General features: G+C 40.3%; 1 protein-coding gene across 6 annotated transcripts in view; it reads left to right on the top strand.

The window, feature by feature from the left end:
* FGGY (FGGY carbohydrate kinase domain containing) overlaps nucleotides 1-13002 on the top strand; it is a 129298-nt gene that overhangs the window by 19919 nt on the left and 96377 nt on the right. For all 6 annotated transcript variants that reach the window (XR_014590683.1, XM_083867225.1, XM_083867226.1 and 3 more), the window contains one exon: nucleotides 3665-3750. Coding sequence is in view for 5 of the 6 variants with exons in the window: in XM_083867225.1 (XP_083723351.1) it covers nucleotides 3665-3750 (86 nt within the window). In the remaining variant the exon portion in view is untranslated. The remainder of the gene's footprint in view (nucleotides 1-3664; nucleotides 3751-13002) is intronic.

The raw sequence follows: 13002 nt of genomic DNA, 5'->3' as shown, positions 1-13002 counted from the left end.
TATGTTCCACTTCACATCCTCATTTGGAGCTGCTGTTTGATCCATCATCCTTTTTCCCCCTGTACACCCCTGACTTGCAGCCACCAGTGGGATCATTTGCAGAAACAATTAAAACTTCCCTTTCCCTGGCAGTGGGGGGAAGGACAGTGGATGTAGTGGCATTATCTTGGCAGCAGCTCCTTTGCTGGTGCATGTCTTCTTTACTGCTTGCTGCCCTTGCAGCTGGCTTTTTTGTCTGGTTGAATGTGACTGAATATTTTTCCATTAAAATGAATAATAAATTCTGTGTTAAATGAGAATGACTCCAGGCTGTTGAGTTTGGAACTGAACTCTTGTTTAGAATTGTTTATAAATGTTTCAACACTCTGTGTTATCACAATCCATACACAGTGCAGACACACATGCATAAGTTGTGCTTCAGGCTGAGTCTGGTTTTTTAGCTGCACTTGCTGAGCAGGCAGAAGTGCCATTCAGGAACAGCACTCACAGCTGGGAGATTTGAAGCACCTGCACCTCTGAGCTTGGGCTGTCTCCTCTCTGCAGTGGGGCAAGGCTCCCAGCAGGCACACACTGTCCTCCCTGCCTTGTTCCAGCTTCTCCAGCTCTGCTTCCATGTCCCTGCTCTGTCCCTCTGCAGCCCTTTCTGCCCTGGGCTCTGGTGTTTGCCTGCGTGTGGTGCCATGCCTGGGATGCCTCAGGCATTTAAGGATGCCTGCACCAGTGTCTGGGTGGTTCAGGCAGTTTTCTCCCCCTTCAGCAGCAGCCTTACTCCAAGAATTTACTTTCCAAGCCCCTCCTCTCCCCTTCCTCTAGTTCCTGACTCTGATAATTCAGTCACTTAATCTTTTACCAGATAGAGTGCAAGCTGTGTCAAAATTGATCAGTTTGCAGGCATGGCTCTGGCAGGGATGGAATTTCTGCTCGTGGTCTATCTTGGGTGTCTGGGAATAGCTCTATCACATGGCTTGGCATCCAGTGTGAAGTGTGGGAGATCCAAGTTGTAAATCCTTGCTTTGAGTTGGAGCAGGGCATGGAACATGAGTTTTTAGATCTCTGTGAGCGTGTGCATTAAGTATTGCATTGTTCCCTTTCTTCCTTTCACACAACAAGCATTTGTTTTCTGCAATTTAGAAAAAGACACCCTATGCCTTTTCCTATGCCTTTTCCTATGCCTTTTCCTATGCCTTTTCCTATGCCTTTTCCTATGCCTTTTCCTATGCCTTTTCCTATGCCTTTTCCTATGCCTTTTCCTATGCCTTTTCCTATGCCTTTTCCTTACACCCTATGTGCATATTTTCAGTCCAATTAAGAATTCCTTCATTTTCCCTTCTTGCCTAGGAAGATGAAAATACATTGCACTACATAATTCTTAAACTCTTTGACCCCAAGTATTTGGGATTACTTATAGCAATCTCAAAATATTATTCGGTGGAGGTGTAGCTGTTAAAGCAGCCCAAGGCAATCAGAGAGGGAGATGAAGAAAGGGCACCCCATAAGTACCTCTGGAAAACAGAAAGATTGTGAGTTTGGAGGATGAGTTGCAGGATGTGAATACAGCATTGGGAACATTCCTGGATCTTTTCCACGATCCTTTTAATGTGGTCACAGACTCCTGACTGGGTGAAAATAAATTTGAATTAACTTCAGTGAGTGTCGAAAACATGGAGACTTTAAATTTGTTTGGAAAAAGCATCAGGGCGTGCTATGACTTTTTTTTTTTTTTTTGTCTGTACTAATTAGTGATGACACAGCATCAAAATGGCAAAAAATGAATCATTTGGATGTTCATGAAACAAAGTATTTTGAGTGTCACTAACTTGTGGCTTTTGGGAATTCTTGAAGTAATAGAATAAGGATCCAAGGAGTATATTTGATGAAACAGATTTATTTGAAGATGACAGTTATTCTTAAACCAGTTTCTTTTCTGATTAAAGTAAAAGCCAGACTATTCCTGTTGCTTCTTGAAGGCTCTCAGGTGTGTTAACAACACGTAATGGTTTTTATTATCAAAATAATCAGGCTGAATGATCTTTGGGCTAAACTATGGGGCACCTTGGCATTCATATAGGAAGTTAAATTTGATGTGAGTAGCACTCATATGTCTGGGGGGTGAGCTAAAGTTGTAATCAGAGCATTTCTTTTTTGAACTCAATAAAAACCCAGTAAGTTTTAGAACCTCTAAGGTCTAAACTTAAGGTCTAAAGGTCTAAACTTAAAAAAGTTTAAGACAGATTCTTGGCATGACCCAAAACTAAACAAAATTTTGCTTTTTTTGTACTTTCCCAGTTGCACTTTAATTTCTCGAATTCGTAGATTCCATTTCAGCATCTTTCTGGACTTGTAAGATTTTGGTTTGATATCACAGAGCATCTGAATTATGTTATAGAATCAGAGAATCACAGGATGATTTGGGTTGGAAGGGACCTTTAAGCCCATCTCATTCCAACTCCCTGCCATGGGCAGGGACACCTTCCACTAGCCCAGGTCGCTCCAAGCCCTGTCCAGCCTGGCCTTGGACACTTCCAGGATGAAGCAGACAAGGCATCTCTGAGCACCCTGTGCCAGGGCCTCACCACCCTCACAAAGAAGGATTTCAAGAACCAAATATTATTTCTCTAAAATGGAATCATGTTCTCTTTTAGTTCAGCCTGTACATTCTTGACACTGCATGGGATTAATTTCTCTTCCAGAAAGACCCCAGAAAGAACTTGTGTTTCTAGTGCAGGAGCTGATCTTAAATGGGAAAACTTTGCACTTTTCAATTATTTAAGAAACTGGTGGAGGCTTTTCAAGCAATCTTATCTTCCCACGGAAGTTTGTTTTGTGATCGTTGTGGGCTTTTGTTTAGTTTTGATATTCTCTACTTACTTTAATGTACTTACTCCTGGGAATTCTTCCTTTCTTCCCATTCATCATGGTCTGATACCTGTGGGTGGTGTGGAGATTTTGTTTGTGGAAAAGCATTTTTTGAGAATATGCAGTGCTGACATCAGCTAAAATCAGTCTGAGCTTTGGAGATGGAACCATGGACTAGGGCCATGCCCAGGTGATGTGACCAGCCTTTTCGGAGAGTCTTCTTGCTTTCTGGACCATCATCTCTCTGCAGAGAACAGTGGTGGAAGCTCCTTGTAAATTATCTATCCCGCTAGAAGAGTTTTTAGGAGTTTGGGAATATTGTGTGACTTTGCAGAAAGCTGCAGGCTTTGTTTCTGCACTCACAGAGCTCTTTTTCTTCCTATGCTTATAATTAACAAACATTAAATTTTAAATCTTAAATTTTAAACATTTTCAAATCTTAAATGGCTTATTTTAGAAAATAGAACATTTTTCAGGCGAATGTTTTTTTTGATAAAGTTGTTGACTTTGAAATTGCTCTGATGTTGAGCAGCTAATGGGGAACAGAGACATCCCAGGTTATTGATCTGAAACTTCTGCCCCTCTGAACTCTTCATGGGGAACTTTGCTTATGATCATTCTGTGCTGGGGGAAAGGCTCAGCTCTGTCAGCAGTAAATCAGAGAGAAGAGCTGACTGGATGATCAGAGCAAAGAGTTTGAAAAAATTGTCATTTTTTACCTAAATATCAGGATTTTTAACTGCATTACAATAAGGACATGACCATGCCTGACCTCTAATATCTGGCTTTCTAAACACATTTTTCCTAGAACTTGCCAGAGTCATGGGAGAAGGTTGGCTACTTCTTTGATCTTCCAGATTTCTTATCTTGGAAAGCCACAGGTGTCACTGCAAGGTATGTTAATTGTAACAATATGATTTTGTCCATTTTCTTATGTACATTTCTGCTTTAATTCATTCTGACTGGACCTGCTGTTATGTACATCTGTCTGTAATTCAGCCAGCCCCAAAACATCTTGAACCTATCTCCTGCCTCCATTGTGCATTCCTGCACACAGTTGTTCCTGGGAGCACTGAAATTCACAGATACACTGTGTGTTGCTGCAAAATGTCATTTTGGAGCATAAATATGATTGCTGGAGTTCCTGTGAAATGCACTTCCAATCATTCTTTGAAATCTATTTTTGTTGACAAATTTATTAACTTTTTTTGAGAATTGGAAATATGCACTTCTTTGCCATGTGGGAGGGGTAAAATCTAATTTGAAATGATCACTTCACTGTAAAACATGGCAGCTGTGCTGCTCCCCAAAAGCACCCTGGAATCCTTGTTGAGTAGTTGAACAAAACCCTTTGAGAGGACCCTTTAAAAATCTGGATTCAAGTGACCAACAGAGGTGAAGAGCATTTGCAGATCTTTGTGAGGGGTATTTATTACTCCAGTGATAAATTTATTTATTACTGTATTATTTATTTAAAGTCATACCCACTTCAGTGCAGCTCACAGTTATTTCCATTGCAGTCTGTAGAGTGGAATCTGTGCAAAATGTAGTCTCAGATGAAAACTGGCCACAGGATTGTTTAAGTCTCTCTGGAAATGAAGATACCTTCCCATCAGATACAGTTCTTTTTATTTGATGCTCTATTTCTCCCTAGTTAGTTTTCCTGATTGACAGCTATTGTTAGAGCATTATGTATTATCTATTCCTTGCATTATAACGCAGGGAAGTGCTATGATTGACTTAAAAAAGGCAAAAAGAGGAGTTGTGCAAGGACTTGTGCCAGATGATAATTGATAAATGGCATCTTAAATCTTCTTCCTTTGGACTTTCAGTCAGATTTTGCTGTCTAACTCTGAGTTATGTAACAGAAGAAGAGCTCCCACCCCACAGATCTTGCAATCTAAACAGTCCTGTCACCTGCCCCAACTCTACCTTCAAGAGGATAAATCCCAGATGATATTCCAGGGTCTGCATCTTGTGAAAGTACTCAAGACTTTGATTTAGCATTAGCACCCTTTGGTCAAGGCATGAGGTGGGGGAGGCTCTAAAAAAGGAGGGCACAGTGATCCTGACAGCTCCACAAAGCTTTGGCTTTGTGTCCTTGCTGCAATTTCCTGGAGATGCAGCAGGGAATCTCTCTGGGAAAAAAAAAAAAAAAAAAAAAAAAAAAAAAAAAAAAAAAAAAAAAAAAAAAAAAAAGAGTTGCAGAGGGTTATATTCAATAGTTGAGCTGCCTGAATTTCGACTGGCAAGTTCATTTCCTTTGGAAGGACAATGTGATTGTTCAGAATCTTTTAATTGTTTTGATGAATGTTGTAAGGGAGAAAGGGATGTTGGGAAAAGACTCTCTGAGTAAAGTTTTTCCCTCACACTTTGGTTGAGAGTCTTCTATTTTGAATAAAGTATCTCCTTGTACATCCTTCCTTGCTGCTCCCCCAAATCAAGCCCATTGTTTTGGCTCTAGTGAATTGTCTTGTAGGGTAACAAAGAAGGAAGAAAAAGACAGGAGAATAAGGACAAGAAGCATTTTGCTGGAATCAAACCCTATTTTTTTCCCCTTTCTCTACCCCATGTACATCTGTTTTCTGAGAATTTTCTTGTAGGTTGGTGAAGTCCAACAAGTAATTTGCCCTGCATATGCTCATAATACAGGGGAAGTGTGAATTTATCAAGTATGAGATTATTACCCCTTAGCACCCTTTCTGCCCTTGAGCACAAAGGAGTCTATTCACAGGGCAAGACACACTGTTAGTCACTGTGAATCATACAGAACTTGGCCCTGATAAAAGAAGGATTTATTTTTTAAAAATTTGCTTTGGTGATGGGGATTTTACCAAAATAAATGCAATTCTGAAGGTGCTTCTATAGCAAAGACCTTGCTTTAAATTTTTAATGGGCTCTTTAAAACATTTTGTATGCATTTGACATTTAGAAATTATGTAAAGTCTTTTTGTCTTCAGTGAGGTCACTGTGCACAAAGTTAAGTAGTGTGTGAGATCAGAGTTTGTCGTATTTGAAATGCAGCTCTTGATGTGTGTTTCTAAGTATGAAATCCTATGGCTTTCACCTTTCATTCTGCTGGCTTGAACTGCCTTGTTGCCAAGGGTTTGTTTTTTTTTTCCACTGGACCTATAATAAACAATAAATGTTTCTTACCTCCAAGAAGGTGGAGGCTCAAACATCTTCTAGGATGTTTTACCTCCTGGCTTTGAGACTGCTCTGTATCTCACTGAACAACATCCACTCATCAGCTGCAAAGGATGAGTTCCAAATTTTTGATTCCCATTGTTCTTGGAAAGCTGTTGCTTGCAATGCTCCATATTTAATATAATTATAGTTTATAATTTCTGCTTTGAGCTGATGAACAACCATTGACTTGTCCTGAATGATCCAGGCAGCTGATTGTTCTGCATTAAAAACAAAAGTTACTGACAGCTCTTTAGTTCAAAAATTTAAACCTAGAACTTCTCAGCTTTGCCCCCCCCAAGGCTGCAACAACGAGTGTTGGTTTTGCCACTTGAATACTCAGTTGTCTTCTCTCAGCAAGGCTGTGGTGGAGAGGAAGAGCTGTGACAGACACTCAGTAGTGCTTTTCAGAGGCTCTCAGCACTTCTGCTCGTGCTGAGTGTGACTCACTGCCCTCCCTCCCCCATCCAGAACCTCTGGTAACCTTTCCTTTATATGGTACTTTGGGTATACAGCTATCTTAATAAAATCTAAACTCCTCTCTGGTTTAGTTACAGGCTACTGTGTTATGGATGGGGAATTCTTACCAGAGATGCACATCTGCAACCTTAGTGTGTTCCTGGAGTCTTGTGAGGGATTATATTGCAGATAAGAATAAAACTGAGCTGTTAAATTGAGTGGAATCCACACACAAATTTCTCAAAGGTTGTGTGTGTTTACACCCAGAATTCTGCTTCAGGGCCATTTCCAATCAGAGGCAAATCACTCACTGCAAAATGAGCTAGTGTGTACTGGAATTTAAGATGAATTTTAACAAATGAAAGGTCAGACTTGTGAAGAGGGATTTGGAACTGTAGGGAATAATATCAGGCTGACATTATTGAGATAGAAGGTGTCCAGCATTGTGCTACAGGCCACCTCCCAAAATGACCAAAAAAGTTGGAACAAATTGAATATTTATGCAGATTAATTTTTTTTCATATTATTATACTCCAGACACATTAATATCTGTGGAAAGTAATGTGCTATCTAGTAGAGACTTCATCTCATCTATGAATTTGACCCAAATAATTCTAGTGAAAATACTTGTCCAGCCAGTCTTCAGCTGCTTGCCATCATGACATGGGAAAGGGTGGAACAGATGTTTCATATACTTCACTTTTCTAAATGATCTCCTTCCAAGAGAGCTCAGGATCATGAGTTTCTCAGTTTTATACAAAAGAAATTCATACTGTTTATGGTAGTGGTGGACTGCAAAGTGAAAAGCAAATGCTTGTAGTTGATAAAAAGCATTTCTGGGAAGCACATGAGTAATACTTGTCTGTATCTCTGTGAGAGAGGGTGATCTCTCTTTAGTACACAGTCTATTTTCAACAGGAAGACACTTGACAAATTGTTTTCTTTCATTTATGAGTTCCTTGGCTTGTGCACGTGCCTCTTTATGTTAAGCAGTGATTGAGTCCTTAAACTTTATTTGTAACCTGTTTAGAGAAGCTGATAATTAGGGCTGAGATGGCTCCATTGCCCTGACTGACTTCCAGAGAACTCCCTGGACATGGTCAGAGTTGATACAGAGTCCACTGGGATGAATCGAGTCTGGTCTCTTGTTGAATTGTAGTGAGGGAAGCTTGTAATAAAACAATAAAGCCAGGGAGGTGCTCTAGAGTCTGGGAATCTGGATTCAGATCTCAGCTCTGTGATTTGGAGAAGTGAATTAAATCTGTGTCTTTGGAGGTGTCCATGCAGCTGAATCCACGTGAGGGTTTGATGTTTGTTCATCCCTGTGGTTGTTCTTCATCTGTTAAACTGATGCATCCACACACTCTTGGGAGGTTGCTTACTTTTACCACTGGGAGGTCTCTGGTGGCTGTGCCAGTGCAGCCCTCACCAAATATTTTATCCAGAATAGGCTGGAAACTTTGAGGAGGGAGAGCTCTTTTAGAAGAGGAGCTTGTGTTTAGAGGCGCTGTTGAAAAAACAAACCAGTGCGAGTTAAACGATTATCTGAAGGGTGTCTGTGTCCTTTTCAAGGATTGGGCAATCCTTTCAGAGAGATGTGGTAACTGCAGCAGCCCAGACACCACTTTTTGGGGCCAGCTGCCCTTCCCTTCCTTCCTAGCCCTGCCATGACTAATGGATGCCCTTTGGCTGGGATCTTGGCTTCTTGTTGATATTTTGTGCCTACTTCAAAAGATGCTTGGTCTGAAAATCAGGCCTTGTCTCTGGGAAGAAGGGGCCCAGGGAATACTGCAGAGAGCTGTTGTGATTAGTGCTGAGCCCATGGGGCAGTGACAGTATCCTGAGTTGGACGCGGGTGTTGTGTCCTGTTTATGAAATGAAACCCAAGAGTTCAGACTCGCAGACTTGTTTAGAGAAGTCTCTGGAGGAGAGGGAATTATCTTGAAAGGCTGTTTGGGAGGGGAGGAATGGTGTTTTTGTGGACTGGACAAAGTACCATGAATTTCTTGTCATGGAGCCAAAAGCAAGTGTCCCTGTCATGGTATGTTTGCCAAATGAGAGAATTCTACTGCTATCAGGCTTTTAATAAATTCAAAACATGTCCTTTGGAGACTGGTGACACACAGGCTGATCCAGAAAATAGGAAATGTGTAGCTGGAAAAGTTATCAGGACTGTGAAGGGCAGGTACAATGTGGGACATTACTGTTAGATTTTTATTTTATTTTTAATTTAAAAACTATATGTCCTTGAATCTATGGAGTAATCTGAAAGAGTTCTGTGTGCTAAAGAAGAAAATTATCAGCAGGTCTCCTTAATGTTAGCCAGGAAGCACACAGGCAAACAGGAAGCTTTAGCTATTGTTATTGTACAAGTGCCCTTTACAAAATATTAGCAAAAGAAGCTTAATGTGTTTTCCACAAGAACAGGAGCCCTTCAGAGTGTCTCACTGTATCTGCCCAGTGAAGAAAAACTGCACTGTCCCCTTCCAACAGCTTCAGACATACATTGAGAGGTTCCACTGCAGAGGCTTGCATTCAGAGTTTCAAATATTTACTACTTTATTTTTTTTTAAAGTTGTTAGGATTGTTAATTAGCTGTGACAGTATCTAGCCCTTCGTTTTCTATTGTGTTCATTTGCTGCTAAAGAAAAAAAAAAATTAAAAAAATAGCCAGCTAGGTCAGTATAGAAAGGATTGGGGGCAGTGGATGTATTCCTGGCAGTTTGCCACGGAGACACTGAGCTGAGCCAACCATGAAGTCATCGTGAACTCAGGGAGTCTCACTAATCCAAGGCAATGTGTCTTAATTTGACAAAGCAAAGGCTGCTTGATAAGCAAGCCCAGCTAGAAAATGCTGTGAAACGGGGGTGTTTGTTAAGTGGAGATTGTGCACGAGAAATGTGGTGATATGAAAGGAATCATCTTGGTTTCAGGTCCTTCCTCCCCCAAGCCCAAAGGCAGGCTTGGCTCCCTTCTCCCCTGCAGCTCGGGCTGTGCAGTGGCTTGATGTGAAATTTGAGAAACATATGTAGTTTTCTATTTCAGGAAAATGATCTCAGGGATTGAATGTGTGTTTTGTTGGCTGTTAAGCTCTGATCTTGCCTAGTGTGGTAGTTTGAGAGTGTGTGTGTGTGTGTGATGGTTAAAACCTTCTCCAGCACTTAAAAAACACAGTAATAAAAACAAATCAGAGTTCATATATTCATTGTTGTTAAAGGTCTTATTTCTTTAGTCTCAAAATGCAACATCCAATATCCTAAGAAGACTCTTAAATAACTGTACTGTATATAAGAAAATGTCTTTTATTTTTCCATAATAGTCATTAACATTTACTTGAGCTGATGAGTGGTGCACACACAGTTTTCCATTGAAGCAAACTCTATTTAAACAACCATTCCATTGTTGGTCCTGTGCAATGGAGGCAATGGAGATGTATGAACACTGTAATTATTAACTTCTGTGAGGTTGAGATGACAATCTCCCCTTAATAATATTCATAAAGAGATGGCTGGGAGTCTGAGATTCCTCTTGCTGACATCCTCACTAATGGTAGATAACTGTTCTTCACTGAGGCTGGGGGTGAGTAATGAGGGAGGTTGTGGTGTCACAGCCTTAAATTCTGAGGAAAAATAAGACATAAACCACAGAGGAGTTTGTTGTCTTTCAGTTCTCTTAATCTCATTTTTTTTACAGTCATTTCAGTTCTCTTCAGAGCCAGGCTGGGTGTTCAGGGTGTTTCTTTTGCATTGGCTCCTGTGAACACCATCAGGGATCAGACCCTCATGGTACAAGGGATGTAATAAACAATCTGTCATCTCCTTTGAACTTTTCCTTATGTGAAACCCCATGGAAAGCCCCCTTGTGCCCTGTGAGATTGGGTCTCTGTTCAGCCAGAGCTGTGTAACAATTGCTTCCTTGCATAAATTTGAACCAGATAAGAAAATAGCCATGTTTATGAACTCCTGGGTCATTTACAGCCCCAGCAGTGTTTTGGTGTGCACATATATAATGCATGTATTCACAGTAAATTCTTAAAAACCACCCCCCTGAAAACAATAACATTCCAGGAGCGTTCTCATCCAGAGAAGGGAAGAAAAGCTATGTAGCATGAAGTCTGTGCATTGTATGTGGACATACACTGCTTAGAAGTATTAAAACTCACAGAAATTTATTATCCCATAGGGGCCTCTTTTGTCTTTTCTTCTTTTTTTTTAAAAAAAAAACAAAAAACAAACCTTTACTCCTCTGTAATACCTTGCATATGAAAGAACCTTCATAAATTCAGCCTTTAAATGTGCTCTTAAGCAAGAAAGTGGCATTGTTATTTTATAGCTGGGAAAAGAGACGTATAATTTGAAGGGTAACATTCTTTAAGTGTTTAGCTGGGCATCCAGCTTTCTGTCTCTAACTTGCAGTGAGAATTAGGTGTCGTATTCCATAGGCATTTTCACAGATCACACTATAAATTATTTATGCTGAACCAATTCTTCCTCCAGACTTCCCAAACAAGTGCTTTTCACCACTGGAGTGTTCCTCCTCTCCCTCTCACTGTAATACGTGGCTGTAACAACAGTCTTGGCCTGGAGGGCAGTTTACCTACAGGTTTGCTTTATTTTTTTTGGCTGGCTCTGTAAATCTGCTTAATGTTAGTAACTTTCACTGGAAATTCTTGGCGTGCTTCAGGATGACACTGATGGTGTCAGGGTTGATTTACATTATCTCTTTAAAGTAGCATTAGCTTGCCTAGGACTTTTTCTCTTATTTGTTTTAGAATTCATGTTCTCCGGAGAGGAGCCTTTTAACTGTGAAATGTAAATAACCTGACAAAGAAGACTTCAAAAGAAAATGAGTCTTTGTCCATGGCAGTGATACCAAGCTTGCCAACTCCGTAACCTTTAAAACAGAGCACTTTTATGCTTGACCTGTCATCTGCCTATAAAAATAATCTTAGATCAATGATACAGTGCTTTCAAGAATGTGTCTGAAGAAAGCAGACACTTCTATGTATGTGTTCTGTCATTTCTTCATTGTGATGGACCATCTGCTGCTTTAACTCTCAGTAGGATCTGGTTATTGATTCGGTGTAAGTGCCTGGCTCTGCCTTTTGCCTGCACTGAGGTGATGAACACTTTTACTGCAGCTTGCAAATTGATGCTGCCAGATAGCCAGCCCGATATTATATAAATATATAATGTGTTATATGAAATCACCAAGGGTTTGTTTTTTGCCTTCCCCCATTCTTTATTCCAGTGCCATTCCATTAAGCTGCTCTTTAGATGAAAGGTTGTAATTCAGTCTTCAGTGGATGAAATGTATGTGTACTTATGGAATCAAAGACATTCCAAGAAAGGTTGTTTATTTTCTTACTACCTTCTTTAATTAAATGTCGATGGTAGGATTCTGTCTGACTTCAGAGAAACAGATGAAGCAATAATGCTTGCAGTGTGATCCAGCAGGGATGACTGGAGTTGTGCTTCTTGGTTGTTGGACACTTACATGCATAGGAAACTCAATTCTCCTGTGGATAGGAGAGCTGGAATTTCAGTTTTTACCATGACTGTTGGTTTAATTTTAAAGTGAAGGGGAAGTTCTGGAAATTCTACATTTTATATTTTACTATTATGTAACTTCAGATAATATTTGAGTTATCTGTTTGGTTCAGCTTGCTGACACTCAGTTTTAAACTGTAACTGGGGATCTCATTTAAAACCCGTGTTTGTCCACTTTATTTTATTTCAAGTGCTCTGTGTCAGACTTGTCAGCCTGAGTTTTGAGCTTGCTGCTGTTCTGCAGTGCGGATGTATCCTGGGACTCTCCAGAGAGGGGATTGGAGAGCACAGGTGTCCCTCAGAGAGCTGTCCCTGTGTCCCCTGGCAGGCTGGGCTGTCCTGGAGTCACTCCCAGGATCCACGTGCCAGTCCTGGAGTAGAAGAGAATTTATGGAAGGTGACCCAGCTATTGCCTCCAGTGCCCATGCACAAGGATTTTTTTGTCAAAGTGGGAAAGAAAGTAGGAAAGCCTTTCATGCTGTAGATGATTGGGAGAAATATGAGGATGTGCAGAGAGATATGCCTGTTACATCCAAAATTCTCCCTACCCATAAAGCCCACTTGCATTTATCCATACATAGTACTTGGAGTTAGGATGATGGAAATAACTTCAACTTTCACTCACTGTGGTTTGAAATGGTTTTGAAACTATTTAGATACTCTCCTTCCAATCTCATTTTCCAACGTGAATGCATTCTTCTGAGGAATGAAGCTGGATCTGTACAACAAGGTGTTCTCATATTTAATTAAAACTGATAAGAGGGAGAGAACATGCCACAAAATACAAAGAAAACTATTTTCATGTGGTTTCCATCTTCTGAGCTTCCCTCCATGAAACTATTTGGGAGTTTCTGATGCTGGTTTGTCATTGTACATAAAATACCCCATACTCCTTGGAGAAAAAGAAACACCATGATATAACTTTATTTTTGGGAAAGAAATGGAGTGTTCT

The sequence above is a fragment of the Zosterops lateralis genome (assembly GCF_965231275.1).
Source record: "Zosterops lateralis genome assembly, chromosome: 9".
In the NCBI taxonomy this organism is placed as follows: domain Eukaryota; kingdom Metazoa; phylum Chordata; class Aves; order Passeriformes; family Zosteropidae; genus Zosterops; species Zosterops lateralis.
The sequence above is the reverse complement of the archived record's forward strand: the minus strand, read 5'-3'. Positions and strand labels throughout refer to the sequence as shown.